The 24,380-nt window shown below is 47.1% G+C and overlaps 1 protein-coding gene across 1 annotated transcript in view; it reads right to left on the bottom strand.

Annotated features, from left to right (window-relative positions):
- The window catches only part of ABCA4 (ATP binding cassette subfamily A member 4), a 127,042-nt gene that overhangs the window by 5,768 nt on the left and 96,894 nt on the right, over positions 1 to 24,380 (bottom strand). The window contains exons 33-47 of the mRNA XM_024250602.3: positions 23,072 to 23,177; positions 22,867 to 22,941; positions 22,467 to 22,636; positions 20,810 to 20,987; positions 17,233 to 17,348; positions 16,035 to 16,182; positions 12,739 to 12,862; positions 12,277 to 12,406; positions 10,238 to 10,358; positions 9,722 to 9,784; positions 9,125 to 9,231; positions 6,948 to 7,089; positions 3,319 to 3,453; positions 2,462 to 2,565; positions 2,296 to 2,388 (exon numbers count right to left, since the gene is read on the bottom strand). Coding sequence (XP_024106370.2) covers positions 2,296 to 2,388; positions 2,462 to 2,565; positions 3,319 to 3,453; positions 6,948 to 7,089; positions 9,125 to 9,231; positions 9,722 to 9,784; positions 10,238 to 10,358; positions 12,277 to 12,406; positions 12,739 to 12,862; positions 16,035 to 16,182; positions 17,233 to 17,348; positions 20,810 to 20,987; positions 22,467 to 22,636; positions 22,867 to 22,941; positions 23,072 to 23,177 — 1,812 coding nt within the window. The remainder of the gene's footprint in view (positions 1 to 2,295; positions 2,389 to 2,461; positions 2,566 to 3,318; positions 3,454 to 6,947; positions 7,090 to 9,124; positions 9,232 to 9,721; positions 9,785 to 10,237; positions 10,359 to 12,276; positions 12,407 to 12,738; positions 12,863 to 16,034; positions 16,183 to 17,232; positions 17,349 to 20,809; positions 20,988 to 22,466; positions 22,637 to 22,866; positions 22,942 to 23,071; positions 23,178 to 24,380) is intronic.

Genomic DNA, 24,380 nt, shown 5'->3' with positions numbered 1-24,380 from the left:
ATTAAAGGCCCATACCATAGACCTGTGTACATACTGAAAACTAGGAGAGAAAAACCATGGTAGTCCCTGGAGAAATCATTTGAGACCAGTTTTTAGAGGTCAAATGTCTGCATGGTAATGTGGGACAATCGTACTTGCTGAAGTCGAAGGTAGTTTTATTTTATTTTATCTTATTTTATTTTATTTTATTTTATTTTATTTTATTTGAGACAGAGTCTCACCGTTGCCCAGGCTGGGGTACAGTGGCATGATCTTGGCTCACTGCAACCTCTGCCTCCTGGGTTCAAGCAATTCTCCTGCCTCAGTCTCCTGAGTAGCTGGGATTACAGGCACCCGCCACTACACTCGGCTAATTTTTTTTTTTTTTTTTTTTTTTTTTTGTATTTTTAGTAGAGACAGGGTTTCACCATGTTGGCCAGGCTGGTCGTAAACTCCTGACCTCAAGTGATCTGCCCACCTTGGCCTCCCAAAGTGCTGGGATTACAGGCATGAGCCACCACGCCCGGCCTATTTTATTTTTTGAGACAGAGCCTTGCTGTTTTGCCCAGGCTGGAGTGCAGTGGTGTGATCTCGATTCACTGCAACCTCTGCCTCCTGAGTTCAAGCAATTCTTGTGCCTCAGTTTCCCAAGTAGGTGGGATTACAGGCACATACCACCATGCCCATCTAATTTTTGTATTTTTAGTAGAGACAGGGTTTCACCATGTTGGCCAGGCTGGTCTGGAACTCCTGACCTCAAGTGATCCGCCTGCCTCAGCTTCCCAAAGTGATAGGATTACAGGTGTGAGCCACTGCACCCAGCTGTCAAAGGTAGTTTTAGCCCAGTGTGGGGATCCCAAGACTGCCCATGAAGACACGTGGACCAGTGCATACTGAGTGGTGGTAAGGGCTGATAGGCCAGGTGGGAGCAAAGGCTCGGGAAGGCAGCACTTCCCTGAGGAAGCTTCCCGAAACAAATGGAGCTGCTAGGGCCCGGACCATTGGTGCTTTCTTCCTCCCTCAGCAGGATGGCTGGTTACCCTCACTTGGATGAGGGATGGTCCACCAGAGAGCGTGTGCATGGCTAGCGGGTGTCAGTACCCTATGCCCTGGTATCCTGTGTCAGTCATAACTGACTCCAAAGCTCCCTCCACGGTCTAGGGCTGTTCTCCTCTGCAGTAAGATGCAGAGGAGAAAGGCTGTTTACCTTTCAGCTCCAGAAAACTCACCACCCCTCCACACAGGGAACACTCCCCTCTTACCTCCTCTATCATGGAGATATTGAGGAGTTAGAGGGAAAGGAATAGGAGAACTTCCCTTTCTCCAGCAGTTGGACACAGGAAGTTGCTGACACAGGTCTGGTGACCTGACATGCTGCTATTTTTATAGATATCTATGCAGTGTCCAAGCTGTAGTTGCTCAATAAATCATGGGCCAAACGTCCACTTGCCACAAGCAGCTTATCTATTAGACCTTTCTCTCAATCATTTATCTGCTCTGACACATATGAAAGGATGACATCTTCTGTGTAACACCCTCCCGTGGGTGCATCAGGATTATGCACCTCAGCATAGATAAGGTGGGTTATGTGCTGTTCCTCCCACCAACCAGCTTAGTGACTTATATTCTGAGCTCTTAATAAGTGTTTGTTAAATAAATGAGTAATTGTAACTCTGCTCTTTTCTAGGTTATAAAGCATATCAGAATGTGAATGAGCACAGCAATATGCTGATAATCTTAAACTGTTAGCTTTGGCATGCAAACTCTTAATAATAAGGAATTATCTATAACAGTTTACAATGTGTGGGTACAGGATAAGGATAATCCCATTCAAGATTACCGGCATTGTTGGTTTGTCGTATAACATATGGTCTTTTTTCAAACTCAAAAGCAGACAATTTTCTAAAAACAAAAACAGGTCCTCAAGCCAGCTGGTTTCCAAACCATTCCTACATTGGAGTGGACTCTTAGTAAATAGGCCACAGGTCCTGGATCTGTTGGGATAAGTGGTGGAATACTGAGGCAGTGGTAGCGGCCCTCCCTCATCCCAGCCAGGCTCTGCATGCATCCTGATCAGACGCCCCATCCAGAGACTTGGGCGAGTCTTCGACCACAGGAAATTAGGACAATATAGAGGAGTTTCTTATCAGCATAATGGCCTTCTCCATCTGCTGCTGGAGAATGAGGCCCAGCCACCACCTGCCTCTGCCCCAGGGCATGACGGGGCAGCAGGACTCTTCCAAGTGTCAATGGAGAACACAGGATCCAGCTGGATCCACAGAAGGCTACAAGGGGCACGCCCCACTATCTGCTTACTTGGACTTGAGATGCTGAATGGTGCCCATACATCGAAAGGCGCCCTTTACCATGATGGCCAGCCGGGTGCACAGCGCCTCACATTCTTCCATGCTGTGGGGCAGGAGAGACGAGGTGAGCAGGAGAGGATTCCCACCCACCTTCCCCAGCCCTGGGAATCTCTTGCCTGTGGGATGTGAGGACCACAGCCCTCCTTTCTCTGATGATGCTCACGATTACATTCCACAGCATGCGGCGTGCCTGGGGGTCCATCCCTGTGGTGGGCTCGTCCTGGGGGGTGGAGAGAAGTTTGGGGGCACAGGCTGGGAGCTGGCCCTTCTGATTACTGCTTCCCCCTGGGCTGGCTCCCCTGTGGAGGATGAGCTGACAGAAGGCGCAACAGTCACTCCCCTCACTTGAGCAAGACAGGGGTACCCTGGTGTAGGGTACGGAAGGCAGGAGGTGGATCCGAGAGTAAAGAAGCATGGTGTCCACCCTGGGCCCATTTCAGCCCACGAGGGGATTAAAGTGGATTAAGGCAATGACAGAATTCTCCTCAAAAAAAGAAAATCCTGCAAATACATTTGTCAGGAGGCAGGGAGGTCACTCAGGTCACTTCCTTGGTTCCCGCTGTGTCCTGTGCCCTGTGCCCTCATGATCCTTGGGCTGCATGGGCATGGCCTCAGGCCTGGCCTGGCTCAGGAGCCTTTGACCCAGCTCAGTGCTCCTGTATGGGGACCAGACACCGACAGGCCGCAGAGCAGGCCAAACTTCCCGGCTGTGAGCCGATGGCCCCACAGGAGACAGCCTGGGAACGCAGGATGTGCGCAGTCCCAAGTCAAAGCTGTGCCATGACTTGTTTTTCTCCAGAGCTGTGTGAACCAAACACTGGGCTGATCGCTCAAAATGAGCAACACAGGAAACAGTCCAGACTAAAGCCAAATTGCTGCAGTTTCTAAATCTGCCAACCCAGAACCTATTTCCCCAACCCGAGAGACGCAGCACTTGGTTTAAGCCCTTGGTGTGGCCCAAGCCCGCAGTTACCAGCAGCACCAGCGGTGGGCAGCCGATGAGCGCGATGGCTGTGGAGAGTTTCCGCTTGTTGCCCCCACTGTACGTGCCAGCCAGGCAGTCGGCGTAGACAGTCAGGCCCAGGCTCTTAATACTCCAGTTTGCAACCTAGGGAAGAAAAAGAAATGCCATTTGGAGAAGACAAGCAAATACCCCAAACCTCCCCCAGTTCAAAGCCTTGGGCTCCCAGATCTCACGCCTCCAGAATGAAAGCCCCAACTAGGGTGAAACAGGCTCCTGCTGGCTCCTGTCCTCTGGCATGTGCTTCAGGCGCCAGACAGGGGCTCTTTCACTCTGTGTCTTGGATCCCAGGGTGGCCCGGTCTGCTCAGCATCTGTTGGGTGTAGCCACCTGGGAAATGGACTTCAGCCTTACAAAGAGCAAGACAGTGGGTCTCGCCCAGCGTCCTGGACCATGGCTAGGAGTGGAGGAGGAAGGGTCTGTTTGAGAAGATGGTGAGTCCCAGACCTGTTGATCCCACCCCTCAAGAGGGTTACACCCAAAGCCTTGTGCATCCGACACATACCTATGGAGCACTGACCATACACCGGGCACTGAACCAGGCACTGGAGAACAATGTGAACGCAGCCATTGCTGCTGTCCTCAGACTGCGGGAAGGTGACAGTCAAAATAAACAGAATACTGGCAGATCGTGACAGTGCTGTGAGGGAACGATGACAGAGACACCAGGTGTGTGTGCACATGCACAGGAGGGGATCTAGGGAAGCCACTGGAGACAAGCTCACCATGCTTCTGCCTTCTGTACTAGTCCCCTGTGCCCGGAATGTTCCTCCCTAGGTGTGCACGTGGCTCCTTCTCTCACCTCTAGTTCTTCATTCAGGTTCTCTCCTCTGCAGGCTCTCCCTGGGCCACCCTACCTCAAAGTGCAAACCCTACCCCAACAGTTCCTCCCTGCATCAATTTTCCTTGAGGACTTTTCACTCTCTAAGGTACTGGATATTTTACCTATTTATCTATAGATTGTCTATCCCTCCCACTAGAATGTAAGCTCCATTTTTAACTTTTTATTTGGAAATAGTTTCAAACTCACACAAATATATAGGAATAAAAATAGTTCATAGAATTATTAACTAATAAACCCTTCTCTCTCACACACACACAATTTTTTGTGACCCGTTTGAGGGTAAGTTACTCATCACAGCCCTTCACTCCTAAATACTTCAGGGCATATTTCCTAAGAATAGAGATCTTCTCTTACATAACCACAGTACATTATCAATGTCAGTAAACTTAATGTTGTGATACATTTACCTAATCTACTGTTCATAGTTCAGTTTTGTCAGTTGGTCCAATAATATCCTCCTATCATTTTTTTTCTCTTCTGCACAAGATGTAGTCTATTGTCTGTTATTCAGTCATTATGCCTATTTAGCCTCCTGCGATCAGAGATATTTCCATAGCTCTTTCTCTGTCTTTTATGACTCTTATATTTTTGAAGAATACAGTCTCCTTTTTTTTTTTAAGGAATATTCCTTCTTTGGAGCTTATCAGATGTTTCCTCATGATAAGATTCAGGTTACATATCTCCAATCTGGATTCTACATAAGTGAAATTGTGTCCATCACAGGGTATCACATCTCGGGGCATGAGATGTTCATCTGCCCCTTATGGTTAATTTTGATCACCCAGTTAAGGTGCTGTCTAATTTCTCCATTGTAGATGTTAATTTTGATCACCCAGTTAAGGTGCTATCTAATTTCTCCATTGTAAAATTATTATGTTTCTCCCTTGTAACCAATAAGCAATCTGTACAGAGATACTTTTATTTCTTTAAAATTACATTATTATTATTTTTTTAAGAGACAGAGTCTTGCTCTGTTTCCCAGGCTGGAAAGCAGTGGCTTGATCACAGCTCACTGCAGCCTCAACCTCCCAGGCTCAAGCATTCCTCCCACCTCAGCCACCTGAGTAGCTGGGACTATAGGCATGCATCACCAGGCCCAGCTAATTTGTTTGCTAATTTTTTGTAGAGACAGGGTCTCCCTATGTTGCACAGGCTAATCTGGAACTCCTGGGCTCAAGCGATCTTCCTACTTTGGCCTCCCAAAGTGCTGTGATTATAGGTGTGAGCCACCATGCCCAGGCCATTATTTTTTTTTTAAAGCACTTCCTTACTTTCTGGCATAAGATATTCCAAGTTCATTTGATACCTATGCCACTCCAGCCCTGGAATTTATCATTTATTGGAGGAATCAGGGTTACTTTTAGTGAGGAATGTTATTAAGACAAAAGTCTGAGCACTAAGTGTGCTCATGGCTACTGGGGTGTTTTTGCTTCTTGACCCTTTCAGAAGACAGATACACACATGCAAATATATGTATATATATACATGCCTATGTGCATGAAACATGAACACATCTGCATGCATCCACAAACACAAGCATATAAATATTCCTGAATTCCCAGTGCTATCTCCAGTTCCAATCCATGACCTCACAGTTCTTTCTTGCTTTTCCCTTTTCCATATTTGTAAGTCCCTTCTTCCACAGTGAGAATTCTGGGTCCCAATAACATCAAAATATTTATTAATTTATTTAATCCTGTAACACATCTAAAATTTTTGGAATCACTTTGCCTGTACCACTACAAAAAACAAACTAAAAAGAACTCAGAAATTATTTGTAGTTCTTCTCCCCTACTCCACCCCGCCCAAGAATGAGGATATAGAGTCAAACACTGTGTTCAGTAGTTGTTGGTATTAGCTCTATCCCCCTTTTGCAATTTATTTGAAATAAAATTGGGTTACTTTATTTAGTTTGCTGTCAGTGTTAGGTTTTCTTTTTGTTTTCATTTTTGCCTACTTCCCATTCTTACTGATTTTTTTTGAATATGTGGAACATTAACATGCTTCCAAAAATTAAAACTATACAAAAATATATCGCCAGAAGTACTGTTTCCTCCCATTTTTCTTTCTTCCCATTTTCTTCTTGTTGATCACCAAATTCATTGTTTTCTGGTTTATCCTTTCTACGTTCTATTTGCAAAGGTAAGCAGACGTACATTTACTTTCTCATTTTTCCTTCTTTCTTACATACAAAGTAGCATTCTATATGTTCTGTTTTCCACTTTGCTTTTTTTCATTTAACAGTATTTACTGGAAATATCTCCATATCAGTTCACTGAGATTTTTCTTTTTCTTTTTTATAGTTGCATAAGACTTTATTGTGTGTCTGTACCATAAATTATTCAGCCAATCTACAATGACTAAACATTTAGGTAACTTCCAGCATTTTGCAATTACAAATGCAATGGATCACCTTATACATATTCATTTTGTACTGTGGGAGATGCATCTTCAGGATAAACTCTTAGAAGTGTGATTGCTGAGTCAAAGGATAAATGCAACCATCATTTTGTTAGATATGAGAGTGGGGATTTTTTTTTGTCTGTCTTGTTCACTGCTATACCCCTGGTTTCTAGAACAGTACTTGGCACACAGTAGACACATAGTAAACTTTTGTTGGAATGAGTGAATGAATGAATAGCATGCTTCAGTTTCTCATCTCCAAGAGAATGCACTCTCATGAAACAGGCTTATAATTAACCAGACTCCTATGTGGCCACAACAAACCATTTTTCACCTTTTCGATTTCCTCTGCTGGTACACCTCGAAGCCGGGCATAAAGGTAAAGATGTTCTCGTCCTGTGAGCAGCTCATCAATTGCATCAAACTGAGGACAGTAGCCCATATTTTGATGGACTTCAGAAATATTGGTTAAAATACTGCAAGAGAAAAAGCAATTAGTGAGTATCCTTCAAGGAAGTAGAGGGATGACCATAGAGCTAGGGCTGGAGAAGCTTCTGCCAACAGGAAAAGGAAGCTGCTTCTTCTCTTCTATTTGGCTTCAGAAATGCATGGGATATTTGGGAATCAAAACAGGCGCCCTTTGGTTAGAAACTGAATCCTGTCAGATTCTTCCATGTTTCCATGTCTAGGATTAATTGAATCCCTGTTACGCCAAAAGTCAGCTTTCATTTTGGATCAGATCACCTCACATGTGAGTTTAAAAACAGGGAAGATCAGGTTTAAGGAAATGATTCATGATTTTTCAATAATTTTCAGACATTTGGGAAGTAACTAGAAAAGATGGATGTGTCCTGATGGAAGTAAACTTCTCTATCTGTATTTATTGGCAAAGATAGCAATGAAAGAGGAGCCAGTCAGATAACTACCCACAGTGAGAGGCCTGCAGGGAGCAGGGGTAGAGTGAGTTAGGTTCCACCAACTCCCTTTGGCTAATATATTCACCCTCACTAGAAAATATATTGCCAAGATGGAAAATAAACTATACATAGACATTTAGTCTAATCTCATCCTTTTCTTCTTATAGCTTAGGGTCTATGAATAAAGGATGGATGATATAGGACGGTACAGAGAGAGACCATTACAGTTCCCCACAATGACAAAAGCCACCAAAGGCATGGCTGGGCCAATTAAAACTACTCAGGGAAGCAAGTAGGGTACGTTTCCAAATCAGTGGGAGCTACCGTACCAGATAATCCCAATTCCGTGTCTTAAACCTATAGTTTCTTTCTAGCGTCCAGCTCCGTTTTACCTTCTGGATGTCAGACTGTGCCTCACTTGGACACAGTCGTAACTTGATGTCTCATAAATGTGCTCATGGAAAATTCTATGATATCTTTCCCCTCCTCTACCCTGCCATGACTGCTTTTGTCACCATGAGGAAGTCACCTGCGTGGTCACTTGCAGGTGAAGCTGGATCTGTTGAGATAGACTCAGCCATGACCTGGCTTCACCCCTGCCTGTCCCTTTTCTGTAAACCCAGTAGGGCTGGCTGTGGAGGCCAAAGAACCAAATTCATCCTGTCTGAGCCAGTGAAGCATGCTGAGGACTCCTCATGCCCACTGGGCATTGGGCCATGCTGAGGATGGCTTTCAGGGGAGAGAAAGAGGCCCCAGTCAAGCAGATGCTGGACAGATGTCAGCAGCAACTAACTCCACTTATAAACCAGGGCAGAGGCTTCCTCTGGGCACCTCTATTTTGTGTGCTGAAGTTTTAGTGTTCAAGATTTTCCTGCAGCCAGGAAAGAGGCAGACAAGTGAGAGCTTATCCTCTCTGTCCTGCCTATAGGGGAAAAATCTGTTTAAACACATTTTATTACAGAGAGCAGCAGTCACCCTCCAGAATCCAAGGGCACACACCAGTTTTCCCTCTATGCTCCTTGGTCTGGCAAAGCCAAGTATCAGCCTACAAATAGCCAATGCAGGTTAAGCTACCCCAAGGGTCCATGCGTGAGCCCCTATCTAGAAACTCAACCCAGAGGAAGGATGCTTCATTCATCACAGGGGTTCTTAACCTGGGATTCAAGAGCTCCTGCAGGATCATAAATGTGACCTGGGGCTCAGTAAATTCCCTGAAACTTTTTGCAAAAATGTGTGGAGGAAGGTAATGGGAAATAATGATGCATTTTTATAGGAATAGGCTACAAATATTCATCAGATGCTTAAAAGGTTCCATGACCTCTAAAAGATTAAGAACCACACACTGAGTGCTTCCCAGGTCTTTCCAAGAATCCATCCCAACAGAGGAATCTCTTAACCATCACAATTCAGTTCAATTTTCCAGTGGGTCTATGTGTTGGGCTTTTTGGACCATGCTCTCTGGGAGGCCTCCTTCTCTGTACAGATCTTTCAGGGCCTCAGAGCCACCCTAGTATAGGGTCTGATGATCACCCTTCCTATTCTCCTCACAGGACCTGTGAGAGACTTCCTGAGACAGGAGGAGCAGGATACTCACCTCTTGCCTGCTACGGTGGCATCCCCTGAGGTCACTGTGGTATCCCCAGTGAGCATCTTGAATGTGGTTGTTTTGCCGGCACCATTCACTCCCAGGAGGCCAAAGCACTAGGAGAAAACACAGAGCTAGCCTGGCCCTAGAGACCAAGAAGGTCTAAAATGTCAGGCCCCAGGGTAAGTGTGTGAGCTGGGGGAGGCATTTTAGACCTGGGCTGCCATCAGAGGCCACGAGCCATGTGTGGCTACTGAGCACTTGAAACACATCTAAGTCCCAGTTGACATGGGCCCTGAGTGTAAAGATTCAAAGACTTAAAAACAACAAGAAATTGTCAAATATTTCATTAATAAGGTTTTCTATTAATTACATTTTGAAATAATATTTTGGATATATTGAGTAAAATAAAAAATACCAGTGAAATTAATTTTACCTATTTTCTTTTTACTTTTCTCATGTGGCTAGTGGAAGATGTAAAATTACATATGTGACTTGCATTATGGCATTATGTTCCTGTTGAATAGCTCTGCCTTATGGGGAGGAGAGGCAGGCACAAGAGCTGATGTTCAGAAGACTTTCACATGTGGTCTGCAGAGTACCCACCTCTCCAGGGCGAACTCCAACACACAGCCTGTCCACTGCTGGGCTGGAGGTGCCTGGATAAATCTGCAAGATATGAAGAAATCGTACCGAGAACTGAGACAGGGTTAGAGCAAGGAGGGGAAGAGGGAACAAAGAGCAAGGGATGGTTTAGGAGAAAACTACCAACACTAGGAGGTTACATATTGACATGGGCAGGCACAGAGGTGTGGTGAGTACTGAGATATCTCAAAGCTGACTCATGCTCTGCAGAAACAGAACACAGAAAAGGGAGTGATGCTCAGCTGGAGTGATTCTCGCTGAGGCCCTGTGTCAGTGCCCGAGATGAATAGCAGGGAATACACATTGGAATTAGATGTTCTTGGAAGACGAGTTATAACACAGAGATGATGACCCCACATAAAATTAGGAACCAAATTGCTTGCATAAGCATATCAACTGTTCTATAGAAGGAAAATGGCAACATCATGCCAACTGTGGATCTAACCAGCACCTCCAAACTCATACCCATTCCCTTACCTTGGTTAGTTCATGTAGCCTTAAGATGTCAGTTTTACTTCCACCAGTAATAATTCTTTGTCTTTCTTCAGCCACATCATCATCTTCATCAACAATGGGCTCCTTAGTGGGCTCAGCAATCCTAGATGAAGAAAAGGGGTCAGGATTGGGCTGGCTGTACAGCGTCCTTGGCACTGTCCTTTCCATTGGTCTTCTTCCATTTCCTTGCTTCTGCTTCCCTCTGGGCTTCCATCCTTTAAGACTTAAATTCTAAAAAGGGCTCCCAGCAGGAGAGGCATTAGGTATTAGGTAGAGAGGTCAGGTGCTCATGTCCAGAGTCAGCCTTGGGTTCCAGTCCTGGCCTCCTCATGTGTGATCTTGGGCATTGGACCTCTCTGAACCTTGCCTACTTCGACCATGTGATGAGGAGGGGGTAACAATACCTGTCTCATAGGATTGTGCTGAAGATGAACTCAGCACAGTGCCTGGCACAGAGTAAAGACTCAGGGCCTGGGATCACCGTCAGGACTAAAACGCTTCCTCTACAGCAAGCACTCAGTAAGGGGTAGTTACTAACCTCCGAGCCTCCCACTTCCTCCAGTCTGCCCTGCCAACTCCACCTTTCCAAAACAGAGTTGTCATCAGGCCACCTCATGCCTCAAAACCTTCTGAGGTTCCCCATCAGCTGTAGGTTGAAGCCCTCCCTCTGCAGCTGTAGTTACAGCCCTGCAATCCAGCCCCACCTACCCTTCTCACTTACCTCTTGCACTAACTCCTCTGTCAGCAATTGGCATCTCCCCCTGGTTCCCAGTGCTATTGGTCATTCCCGTCTCCCAGCCTCCGCATGTGTTTCCAGTCCCTCAATGTTCTCCTCCTCCTGCCCCACCAAATGGAATCTTCCCCATTCTTAAAGACACAGCCTCTTCTTTGAAACCCTCCCTGACCTTCTGGAAGCCAGGGACTATGGTGTACTTCTCTGGTCCTCTTTAGGCCCTAAAGCAGGCAGGACTCATTCAAATGTGTTGACATCAGAGTTTGAAGCTAATGAGTCAATTTGGGTAGTCAACCTCCTGATCCGCTCTCTCCCACACAAAGGCCTCTAAAAGGTATGGCCAAGGCTGCAGAAAGGGTCTGCAAGGGCTGAGGGTGCCAAGGACAACAATTCCTGACACTGTCTCCCATAACTAGAACTGCTTGTGTATCTTGTTTCATCAGGAGTGTGTTGACACCTGTGATCTCATTCACCTCTCACAGTCCTGTGAGTAGAAAGGCAGATTCATTTCCAATAAATCAATTCCCTGTGGATCAAAACATAAAACCAAGTCCTTGGAATCTATTTACAGGTGACCACACTCAGCCTGAGAGGAGGAAAAGTTAAGAAACAAAACACTACTGGGGAAACCTTGCTACGAAGGGCTGCTGCTTGTCAATTCAGGCACCTGGGTGAGGACAATAAAGGTAGGCCTGGATTGCAGAGGGCAGTAAGGCAGGGGCTTCAGGAAGAGCCTGTGGAAGAATGGCAACTGCCAGCTAACCTGGCATTTGAGAAGCCCTGGTCAAAAGTCAGGGTTGGCAGCTACCCACCTTCCTCCAGGAGTGGGAGGTCGTGATCACTGCCCGCACCCCTCCACATGGCTCCCATATTACTCCCATGCTCCCAAATCTCTAATTAGCAAAGGGGCCTGCTGTGTCCCTTCTCTCATAAATACATTAGTGTATTTCCTAGTACTTTGGATATCCCGTAACCATTGTTATTTGCAATACTATCATCTAATCAAAATACACATTTGGTAATTAAATGAGAAGGATTAAATATCGGCAATTGAAATTACTAGCACTGCATTTTAAATATTTTAAAGTAGATGCTCTTCACATATTTGAATGTGCCTATTTTAACCCGATTCTCTACTTGTATTATTGGAGAAAAGCCAGGCTTTGAGAATGTAAAAAAAAACATCGTGGAGTGGGGCTCCTGAGGAAAGAGATGACCATGTGGGTATAAGGTCCAGTTCTGGATGCCCTGAGCTGCCCACTGGCCCCAGGGTGTGGCATGGACGTACCATTGGGAGAGGAAGAAGTGGCGCTGGACCAGGAGGGTCAGGAGGAAGTACACCACCCCTTCCACCAGCATGGCAAACAGGTTCTTCCCAATCAGGTCCCAGTGGAACGGGTTTGCAGAGTGCTCCTCACCTGGGCATCAACAGGAATTGAGTCCACTTCAGCCGCCCCAGCTCACCCCACAGACCTGGCCACAGCACAAGGCCCACTAGACCAGGCCTTATGTGGGAACTAGCAAGAGCCAAACACCCGCGTCATCTGGGCTGCCCTCCATCCCTCCTGTGGCTCCTCAGCCATGGAAACAGAGGCACCCTAATCCCCTCTAGCTGGCAGGACACTTCCAGCCCAACAAGATCCCCTCCCAGCACCAGCCCCTGCCACAGTCTGATGCAGGAGCCCCCCCCGGTAGCCCTCCCAGCTTTGGACCCAGGGCCCATGCTCCACGGGCCTTGGCTACCACCCACCAAACCGGGCATAGACATCTGTCACAGCCTGGCTCAGTGCAAGGTCAATGAGGCCCCGGCCCAGGCAGAAGTGGGGGAAGATAATGAGCAGCTTCCTCAGCACGGCGTTGAACCTGAGCAGCGTCTGAAACAGAGAAGTAGGACTGTTGGAAACGGAGCAAAGCCCACTCACCCCTCTCTTCAGCAGGTGGGGCCCAGATGCTCTCACAGGACAGCACAGGCGAAGGCCTGCAGACAGAGAGTCCTTGCAGCCAGACTGGCCACTGGAGGGATTTGTCCAGCAGAGCATAATGGGTTTGTGATGGAGGTCATGAAGTACTTACAAGCAGTGCCTCAAGGCCAGGCCAAGGAGCTAATCAATTAAATGACCAATCAAGGACTGGGGCTCCCTGCAAGTTTCTAGTGGGCGGGAGCTGCCCCTTTGTCTATCCAGGCAGCATCTTCTAAACATTTACTATGCTCAGTACCATGTGGGCACCAAGGCTAACTGTGAGGAACCTGCATTACTGTCCTTACCCCTCCCCTAGGTGACTCTGGGGGTGACAGCAGGAATGTGCAGAGAAGCTGCAGCCCTCCTGCTGTCCACTTAGGGAGCTCTCCCTGCAGACTCACTTTGAAACAACAGGAGCCCTCAAGGCATTTGTTAACAACAGCTGCAGGGGGACAGCAGGCCCTGAGCCATCTCCAGCTCTGCTTTTCAGCCCCTCACGGGGCAACTACCATTGTCTAGGGAGAGGAGGGCTGGAGACTCTCTCTGGGGTCTGTGTTAAGCCAGGGACTTGTTTTCGAGTGGTCAGACTTGGCATATTGGGCAGAGCCTCCCCTGAGAAAATAGAAGGGACACCAAGGGGTACGAGGCCAGCATAGCTCCTGGCTGGGCCACTGCTGTCCATCCCATCTGGCTCCTCCTTGTCCCACAACCTCCTCCCTCTCCAGCCTCCACACCGGTGCCCACATTACCTCATCCTTCCCTGCCTACCCCGTTTCCCCACTCTTTCTGGAATCGCTGTGCTTTTTGGCCTCTAGGCCCAGGCATGTGCAGGCTGTTACCTATTGCTCCAAGCAGGAAAGAATGCTCTTTTCCCTTCTGCTTTCTGAAGATTCCTGTTCTTCTTTAGACGGCTGGCTCAGAGGGTGCCTTCTCTTACAAGCCTTCCAAGATTCCCATGAGAAAGTATCCATTCCTCCCTCCCAGCACTTATCACATTCCCATGATTAATTTTTTAAAAATCTGCCTAGTTTCTCTACTAGTCAGTGGGCCCCTGGAGGGTGGGCACTGAGTCCTAATTATTTTTGTGTCCTTCCTAAATAGCTGCACAATGATTAGCTCAGAGTAGGCACGTCATTATTTATTAAATGGGCTAATAGAAATCTACAGGCTGAAATTGAACTTCCTCCACCACGGCTCCCCCAGCCCCTGCAGCCTGGCTCTTCCCACTGCCTCTGGCCTGCAGCGTGTTATCTGCCTCGCTCCTCTGATGCTCTGTCACACACTGTATTATGGAGGATCATACACTGTGGCTTATATTGTTGTAAACTTCGTGGGCAGGTCCTTTTCCCACTGGAACGGGAGCCTCTGGAGGGCAGGACGAGTGGGCCACGCTTGTTTATATCAGCACACACCCAGCACATGGCGTTCAGCTGGTAAAGACCTACTGACCGCACAGGGGCGGCAGCTGCTGGGAGCTGGGGAGCCTCCTGTGGGATACTGGGGGTTTCCACAGCAGCTGTGTATCTGATAATTTACATGAAAATACCAGCTTTTTGAAGGCGGGTGCTTAGCAAATGTTGGCTAAATGGGTGCAGCCTCAGAGGGGAAAATGTTCTGAGTTGCTTTAAGCTGGCTATTTAATTATTCTGAAGGAACACTCTCTTAAGACTTAGTGGGCTGTGAGCCTGTGACAAACACAGCTCTGCAAAGCAGCATTTTCAGTCACCAGGGTGCTCTGGCCATCTGCTGGGGCTGTGTTCTTATCCCCCCCCTTTCCAGAGTCTGACTCTGACATGCTGAATTTCTTATCATTCATGGGACAGATGAGGCTTCATTACTTGTCCAGTGGCCACGAAACCCTAACAAGATCTGGAAAGAATCAGTCTCAGGGGTCCACGGGTCTGGGCAGTTCACGGTGGGGCCTCCGCACAGATTTGTCCTGTGTTCCCCAGCAGGGCCCAGAGGCAGGTGGAGGTGGGTGCGGCAGGGCAGCAGTGCAGATGTGCTGGCCGGTCCCACCCTCTGAACTGGGAAGAGCTAATGAGGAGAGGAAAGGTTGAGGTGCCTGGGGACACAGGCACGTGGGGAGGCAAATGTTCCAAGGACAGCCACAGCCGGGACTCAGACACAGCGGTGGGGACTGGGAGTGTGGAGTGTGGAGTAAAGACAGCCCTGCAGTGACTGCCTTCTTTTTTTCCCCCTCTTTTTATGATTCAGTTTGGCCATCTGTCTCTGGACAGGGGGAGGTCAGGTGGAAGGGACAACTGGGCTTGGCAGCTCATAAAATGAGGCATTCAGCATGGAGAATCCCCAGTCTCTTCATCAAGATTGACTTGCCCAAGGAATAGTATATGTCAGAGTGTTACAATTTCCATAAGAAAGTGGGAGAAAGACCGTATAGGGATCTGCTGATGTGTCTCCAGAGCACACAGGAAACTCAAATAAGAGTTCGCCTCTGGAGAAGAGAACTGGGTGAGTGGGAAACAGGGGTAGGAAGGAGATTTTTTCATTGTATGCCTTTTTGTTCCTTTTAGATTTTGAAATCACCCAAATGTATTGTGTATGGGTGTAAAACCCAACACCCAAAGTCCCTGAGGAAACCTTTCTGAAAGAGTAAGCAAAGCTTAAAGTTTATTGCAAGAATAAAGTTTTGCTTGTGGAATAAACGCAGAAAACCATTTCATTCAGAGCACAGAAATGAAAAAGGAGCTTATAGGAAGGAAAGAAGGAAGAAGGAAGGAAGGATGGAGGGAGGGATGGAGGGAGGATGAAAGGAAAAAGGGAGACAGGGCAGAAGGAAAGAGGAAGGGAAGGAGGGAGGAAGGAAGGAAGGAATGAAAAAGGAAGGAAGGAGGGATGGGGGAAGGAGGGAGGAGGGAGGAGAAGAAGGAAAGACGAAAGAAGGATGGGAGGGAGGAAGGAAGGAAGGGAGGGAGGGAGGGAGGGTCAGGGGTAGGGAGGAAGAAAGTGGCACTCATCTGCATTCAGCTGCTACATGGACGATGCTTGCCCCTGGCTCTGCTTGACCAACACATACTCTACTATCCTACTAATCAAACAAAAAAGCCAAGAAAGTTATGCTCACCCGGTTATTCTCAAATAATTCCAAGATGAAGGTAATAGCACTGCTGTTGATGCCGATGAACAGATTAGCACAAGATAAAGCCACATAGGCTGTGCTGGGGACATCAAACAGGAAGGATGCTGGGTACATCATGGGAATGACCGCCCATCTGTGTGAAATGAGACAACTCAGAGTGATGGAGTTCCACATTCCATTCCATCTACAACACGTCTAGATATAATGCACTCCCCTTACACCTGAGGTGATGTGTGTGAACTGGCCAGAGTCCCAGGGGACCAGAGAGATACTCCATTTGTTGGTCTCTGTGCCTCAACTTTAAATGGAGATAATGATGCCCGCCTTGACCACTTCATGGGGTTTTGTGAGGAGCAAATGGGCTGCTAGCTGTGTATGTACTCTGTAAACTACAAAGCCCTGTACAATTCATAGGACGGTTCTCCAACCTGCAACACTTCCCACTCTAGGCTGGGTCAGCAAAGCCCAGCTGAGGTCATCTCAGATGAGCCCAGTGAGCTCATCTTCACAGCTTATAGTCAGGTTGGTTCCCAAATTCTCTATTTCCAAGAGAAATATGTGGAGACCAGTGCTCTGGCAAGGCTCTACCGGCCCACAGAGGAAGGACCAGGATCACTATTTTCATTCTACAGATGAGGAAACTGAGGCCCAAATGGAGGAATTACTCTTTCAAATTTACACATGTGGGAAAGAAAGTTGCATGCTGAGCCCTGTAACTCTGCTGATGTAACCCCTGTGTCATCCTCTGTCCCTGACTCAGGAGGAGCTTTTTGGCCAGAGTCTTCTACTGTGTGCGGTAACTCTTGGCCAGTCCACATGGGGACGCTGAGGTGGACAGATTGGCCACAGATGAGTGAGAGTCAGAGCTGGGTGAGGAGCTGGGGAATGGCTGACCCCCAGGCTTTGGTCAAGGCCTCAGTTTGAGTAGAAGATTCAGACCATGTGGGACTTCTCTCGTTGTCACTGACAGGACCAGGCCTCAGGGATACCTCTGTCAGTGGAGTCAGAAACAGAAGCCAGACAGATCCCTGGTTATCAGCCTCAGACCCTACCTGGGGCCAGAAGCTAAACTTGTGGGTGCTACCACCACAGGACAGCCCAGGTTTTCTGTCAGGAGATGATCCCCCACCCCCACCACCAGGCTTCTCTTCAGAGGCATTAGCTAATGGCCCAAACAGCTTACCCATACAGCAGGAGCAGTGCCACAAGGGCAGGAAGGTTTTCTGGAGAAGTGTAGGCTTTCTTCTGAAACCCGATGAAGATGCCCACCACCAGCCCAGCACTCACGGAATAATTCATCTCGGAAAGAGAAGAGGAGAGCAAGTCGCTTAACCTCTCAGACCTGCTTCTAGCTCTGCAAAATGAGGGGTGGGGCCCGGCTCCTCCAGCTCGTAGGGTCTGGGATTCTGATTCGACTTGCTTTTTAAACAGTTCTTGGTTGGCAAACATATGTTAAGGTGTCACTAGTCCTCCTACCCCACCCCGTGCCCTACCTCCCTGCCAAGGGAACCTTCAGTTTGTATATTTTGAAAGGATCAATTACAAAATTCTGCCTGGTCTCTCACTCTTTCGAATTGGTCATAAAGTTTTGTTGATTCTTCTTTCTAAGCATGTCTTCAGAATTCAGAAAAACTTAAAGCCTAGTTCTTGGCTTCACAAAGCTCAAATAAATATTGATACCCTTTTTAAACAATTTAGTCCTACAGCCATTATACTGGGCACAGAAAGGGGACAGCAACAGTGGGGTTAGGGGAGGAGCCACAGTGATCAGGAGCAGGGCAAGAACCAGAGACGGGCTTCCTCAGAGGGCAACCTGGTGTGGGGTGTGGAGGCCTCAACGGGATGAGAAAGATATCCTTACAGGAGGCTGATCTGGTGTGGGGTATCAGAGGTAGATAGATAGAGAACTATAGATAGAGGTGTGTGCATACCTGTGTGTGTACATCCATATCTTCCCTAGTTCTATCACTGAGAAGGCCTGGGACCATTGGTGCTCCAGAGGCAATGAACATATCTAGCACTCAGACCTTGGTTTCTGAGGGACACTTCCCACTGGCAGGAACCAGGGCTTCTTGGGGAGAGGGTAGGAGTGGGGATAATGGAAGGATGAACCTGGAATATCTTGCTGTGCCATTGAGCATGGAGGAGCTCCAGGGAGATGAGGACCCGAGTCAAGACAATACAGAAGCCAGCTTCAAGGGGCCCCCACTGACCACACTGGGGATAATGTAAATATCAAAAAAAAAATGATAGTCTTGGATCATAGTCCATTGATTAACACAGGAACCATGACTGCATACAGAGATAAATGGATGAATAAATGGAAAGTCGTATAATAATAGGATATTTATATATCTTTGAAGTGCCTCTACCTGAAATTTGTATTTATTATAAAGGGGAAAAGGGTAATTTTACAGTGAAGAAGCTCAGCAGACACCTTCTTAAGTGACCGAACTGAACATCATCAGTAAGAGAACAAATTGAAATCAGAAGCTACCTGATAGGATGCAGTGAGAACACAGCATCTGTTCGGTGATACTGCTGCCAAGATGCACACCCTCAACCTGGGCAAGAGGAAACCTCAGACAAGCTCAGACCAAGGGACATTCTGCAAAATAACCAGCCTGCAATCCTCAACAGTGTCAAGACCATGAATGTTAACGAAAGACTGTGGAACTCTTCCAGGCTGAACAAGACTAAAGAAACAGCACAATCAAATATCACGCATGATTCTGAGCTAGATCCTTTTCTCTGAAAGACATCACTAGGGCAATGGGTGAAAGAGGAGTGGGGTGTGAGGATTAGGTGGTGGTGACACATCAATGCTGGTTTCCTCATGTTGACAGTTTGTGTTGTGGTTGTATGGGGTGTATCCTCGTTTGTAGGAAGTACACATCAGAGGTGCTGAGGGGTGTGAGAGAGAGAGACAGGAAGAGAGAAATAAATGAGAAGGGGCATCTTGCTGAGAAGTTACTTTCAAGTGACTCAGAAAAAAAGGTTTGAACTGTACTTGCGACTTTTCCGTAAGTCTGTAACTGTTTCAAAATTTTAAAGAAAAACAGATGACACATATAAGAATTTAAAACATCATATATATGCTAAGTGAATGACATAAGCAATAATTGTTTGTTCCTTCATTCAACTTTTTTTGCCACTGGCTAATGGTGGTACTAAGTTCCAAAATGATAGATCGCAGAGGTGAGATTCCAGGCCAGCTTTAAAATCCTGGAGCATCAGAAAGCCTGCTAACATGGTGCCTGCCATCTTCTACCCCTTCATTGGACTGCCAGCTAGTATCACCTCCCACCTCAGATGTCCACTCTATCCTAGCTACATCTCTCTCCATAGGCTCAGAGATCCCTGTAAGTGCGCGCGTGCACACACACACACACGTGGGCCAGCCCCAAGTGTGTAAATTCTATTTCTCGTCTTTTTAAAAAAGTAAAATTAAAAGCCCCAGCACTTTTCTAAGTAACTTTTCAGTGCCAGTGGGCCTAGCTCCTTTTATATTAGCATCACAGGGCCAATGTGGCACCTGCAATTGATGCTCTTATCCAAAGAGAGGCTTTCAGGTTCTGACCTCCTCCCCGTGCGTTTATGAATGTTTCCTCATGTAGCAGAAGAGAGAGGAAATAATTTAGTTGCTGCTGATAATTTCTGGTTTTGTATTGTTAAGTGATAGCTGCTTACTAAGCTGAGTAAGATAGAAATCATATCTTCAGGAATTCTAATATTCACCATAATTTTTAAAAGCCACAGAAGAGAAGGTCATTTGGTGTTGGTCTCCATCAGTTGGTATATCTTATCATCGCATGAAGTGGAGGCTCATGTTGGTCTTAAAATGTTGAGATTTCACTACTCAAGACACCTAGAATAGACTGGGGTTGATGTCATAATGATCCCTGCTACATTATAACTAGGCCTTTACTACCAATTCCTTTGACCCTGCAGCCTGTAATAAGGTACCCTATCCTGACCCCTCCCTACCCCCACCAACCTTGGTTGTAAGGAAGGCAGTAGTGTGCTACTGATTTGATAAATATTTTTTCTTCATTTTTCCCTGTAGTGGTGGTTAATCTAATCAGTGAAGGTCTTATTACTTTGGCCACTGGCTGGGGTTGCCAGATTTGGCAAATAAAAATCTAGGATCCCTAGTGAAATTTGAGTTTCAGATAAACAACCAGGTTTTTTGTTTGTTTGTTTTTTGTTTTGTTTTTTTTTTTTTTAGTGTAAATATGTCCTGTGCAATATTTGAAGTAGGGTAAGCTTATACTAAAAATTATTCATCATCTGAAATTAAATTTAACTGGGTGTCCTGTATTTATCTGGTGACCCTACCACCAGAGAAGTTTTACCCTTACCATTTTGAAGGTGGGGCAGGATTTGAGAAGGTGATTTGGGGTGAAAGACCCCTTCATATTACCTTCTCAGCACCAGACTGATTCTAGGAAGCCCAGACCCATGCCTGCGGTGCAGCGATTATTTGATGGGTCAGAGGCCTGCTCGGTGCAGGACATAGAGAGCCCCCATTCACCAGTTGTTAAGCTGCACCCCACAGCTTTTCCTAGCTTTGGGCTCCTAGTTCTGCCTTTCTAAGAAGATGTCAAGGGACAGCAGATACACAAGGCCCTTGGCCCAGTGCCTTTCAGCATCCCTGGCACCATGAGAACCCCTCCCCACTCGGTCTGGTCCTTCAGAGCACACACAAACTCCACCTTGGGCCCACGGAGGGGAGGGAGGCGCTGTAAACTGACACTTACGATGTCCCAGAGGAAGTTGGTCACCCAGTAGGTGGTGGGGCTCACTCCACTGATAAACTGGAGGTGCTTGGATTTGTTCACCCGCTCCTGGATCAAATAAAGGACAAAGCTGGCTGGGACGAAGGACATGGAGAAAATCACGCAGATGGCAACCACAGCATCCACTGAAGTGGTCAGCCTGCAGCAGGGCCAGAGACACAGGCAGAGGGCGATGAAGAGGGAGGAGCAGAAGGAGGAGAAGACACAAAGTCAGGCTTTGGGAAGGCCTTACACCCGCTCAGGGGTGGCCTCCAGGTTCCCCTTCTCTACCTTGAAGCTGTCACTCCACTAAACTGTCTTAATCCACATGGACCAAGGTTAAATGGGTATTTGTGGGTTGCCTTTCTATTTCATGTGAATGTTTCTAGACAACCTTTCTTTTTATTATATTCTCTATTTTTATGGTGTATAGAAATAGATGTTTATATTAATCTTATGTACTGCAATGCTCTTATTAGCTCTAATAATCTGTCTATAGAGTCTCTTGAATTTTCTATGTTGACAGACATACGGTCTGTGAGATTTATCTTTTGTTAATAATCATCTTGTTAAATCACATTTTCAAGAAGTACATCATAACACAAGGAAAAGTTCATAATGTAAATTTAAGTGAAAAGAGGGCAGGCAAGTTGTACAGGGGCTTGGCTCTATCCTTTCCTCAGCCAAATAGAAGGCATCCGGCTAAGGGGTAAGTTGGGGCTAAAGCCAGCCTGAACTGTATGTACAAGCCATAACCCCTGGCATGGGACAGCGTCCACCTACAGAAAAGAGCACTTTTACTAATTTCCACAAAGGTATCCTATGTGGTAGTCACTGCCTTGAGAAAACTACAGATCATATCATCCATATATGTAGTAAGCTTAGAACAAATGACTGGAAGGAGACACACGAAAGTGTGGCTGAGTGAGAATTAACAGAGGACAGTCTAAGGCCCTGGGGTATCCAGAGGAAGACACCAAGGAGCCAAGGCCCAGGTTTTAGTGGATGACCCTGGGCATGTTCACTGGCGCTCAGCGTGTGCTAGGATAGTAAAATCAGGACCCCACAACTTTGCAGAAGTTTGCACTAACAAAGGTGCTCCTACCAACCCCTCCTCCATGTAGGCCTCAAATAGAGTGAACATACTACAAAATGCACAAGACCACTGTCTCCAATGGCTGAAACTGTGCAAGAAGAGCCTCAGCTTGAGGGTAGCAAAGCTCTGTCGACATCTCCAAAGTATGCTCTTCTGAGGAAATTCCTGGAATCTAAGATAATTACTCCGAGGGAGCTGAAAGGTTTACTGAACTTTGCCAGTTCCTGGCAGCTGCTTTGCACATAGCAAAGATAATAATTGTATAAGCTCCAGGAGCAACTTGCTATCAAGAGCCAAAAGGGAATGGAACCAAATGTAAACTTACTTTCCACATAAATGTGGGGGAGAAAGAATGACCAAGAGGTCTGGTACTTGAAGTGTGAGGCACTTATTTGAAAGTCAGATGTTCGTATGTGCCTGACTAAACAGCATTACCATCCAAACCAGCGCTTCACGGTGGTGAGAATTCTCTAGGGATGTTCAAAGAGTGGAGAAGGTGACAAGAAAGTGGTGAGGCTGGGGCTGTGGGCTGTGGTGGCTTACACCGTAATCTCTGAGAGCTGCTCCTTGGTCAGGTTCAGGGGTTGGCTAATGACGGTGATTCCATACTCCTCGGGGCTCCTGTCCTTAGGCAGGCTGGCCCGTAAGATGGCGTTATGGGCCACATTGAGAAAGCTGACCAGGGCATGCCAGCCTTTGTTATTAAACCACACCTAGAGGGTGGAGAGGACATCTGAGATGTTGCACTAACAGCTAGTTAAAGCAGAAATCAGTGAAGGAAAGGAAATTTGAGAAGCAGGAAGGGTTTGGTAGCTGGAAGACATTCCTTGCTAGATTTCAGCAGGAGGAGGGATGAAATTTAATAAAGGTGGAAAAGTAAAAATAAAAAAACCAGCTCAGGTAAATTTTTAGCTCCAGAGCAGATTATACACAGGTCAAGTACCTTAATGTTGTCTTCAGTTTCTAGATGTTTAAGGAAATCAGGTATTTCTTTAGAGGCCTCTCTAGTGATAGGGCCCTAAAAACCATGTAAACAAACAAACAAGAGGGTTTTTATTTTTTTTCCTGTTATCACTCATGAGAGTTTCTCATTCATGGTAATTAAGCAAGTCAAAAATCCTACTCAAATCTCCAGTCTGTTTACATACCCCGCTCACATTCATGATCCGGCCAAGGTCGCTTAAAAACCCAACAAGTGCTTCCGCCGTGATGGGGACGACTGGGAGCTTTCCTCCGATGGAAATTCCTCCATACCTGACAAGGAAACAGGAAATCCTCAGACCAGGGCCACGAACTTCACGCCTACTAGTAGCTCTCTCGGGTTTTGTAGGGAAACATGGACTTTCGGGGGAATTTCCTGGACCAGCGAGCAACATGGCTCCACTTTACAAACCAGCTTTTAACTCTTTTCCTACGCTGCTGCCTCGAGGAAGGAGTCCAGACCCTCATCCTGGCCTCTGAGGCCCTTCTGCATCTGGTCTGTGCCCCTCTCCAACTTCATCCTTCCTCAGCCCTTCCCTGGAGTGGCCTATTCTGGACATATCGAGTCACTTCCAGAGCTCCTCGTGGCCCAGACTGCCTGTGTGTCTCTGCCTTTGCAGGGCTGCTAGCTCCCCTTGGCACCTTTCCCTTTTGGGAGCATCGAGCCAACTCCAGGTCCTCTTTCACATGTCACATGTCATCTCCTCCCACCCCAGCCAAGGACTCCTTTTCTGTGCCACCTCTGTGCTTTGCAGGTACTTCTAGCAGCACAGGACCCATCTTCCTCCTGTCATCCCTACCTCTCGGGGCTTCTGTGCCTCACCCCTGTTCAGGGAGGCCCTTAGCCTCTCCTGCCTGGACTTGTGCTCTGCTTCTTCACTGGCCCTGGGATCCATCTCCTGTACTGCACTGGAAGTCTGAAGTGACTGTGCGGAAACACCAGTCTGAGTGCATCACTCCCTGGCCTCAAACCCTTCAAAGGCAGGGCAGAAGCCAAAGTCAACAGAACAGAATGAGTTAGCTGGTTATACCAAGCAGAGGAGGAGCTCTTTCTCAGGGCCTTGAGTCACTGCCTCACTCCTACTTTCTGTCTCAGCTGAGGCCCCACAGGTCCCTCTGGAGAGCAATCCTGAAAGCCAGATTTCATATGTATGGTCTAGAATCTGCCCAGGAAAGCACATCCACGTCAGCCCCTCACCTGTTCTGGAGGTGCAGTTCCTGAGGGAGGTTGGGTGGCAGCAGACTCCTAGAGTCCCCCTTGATGAGGCTCTAAGCCTTTGGAACCATTTCAACCTCCAGGATGCCTCAGGAATGGGGTGAGTCTGGGGCTGGCCCACACTCCTTGAAGCTTAAAAGTAATGGGCCAAGGAGTGTCCCGGGTTTAGGCTACAAGGCCCTCTTGTTGGAGTATTATAAACTGTTATATACTTGGAGGTTTTAGAAGCTTTTTTTGGGGTGAGAATGCTCTGAAACGCC

Source organism: Pongo abelii, chromosome 1 (genome assembly GCF_028885655.2).
Source record: "Pongo abelii isolate AG06213 chromosome 1, NHGRI_mPonAbe1-v2.0_pri, whole genome shotgun sequence".
NCBI classification, from domain to species: Eukaryota; Metazoa; Chordata; class Mammalia; order Primates; family Hominidae; genus Pongo; species Pongo abelii.
The sequence above is the reverse complement of the archived record's forward strand: the minus strand, read 5'-3'. Positions and strand labels throughout refer to the sequence as shown.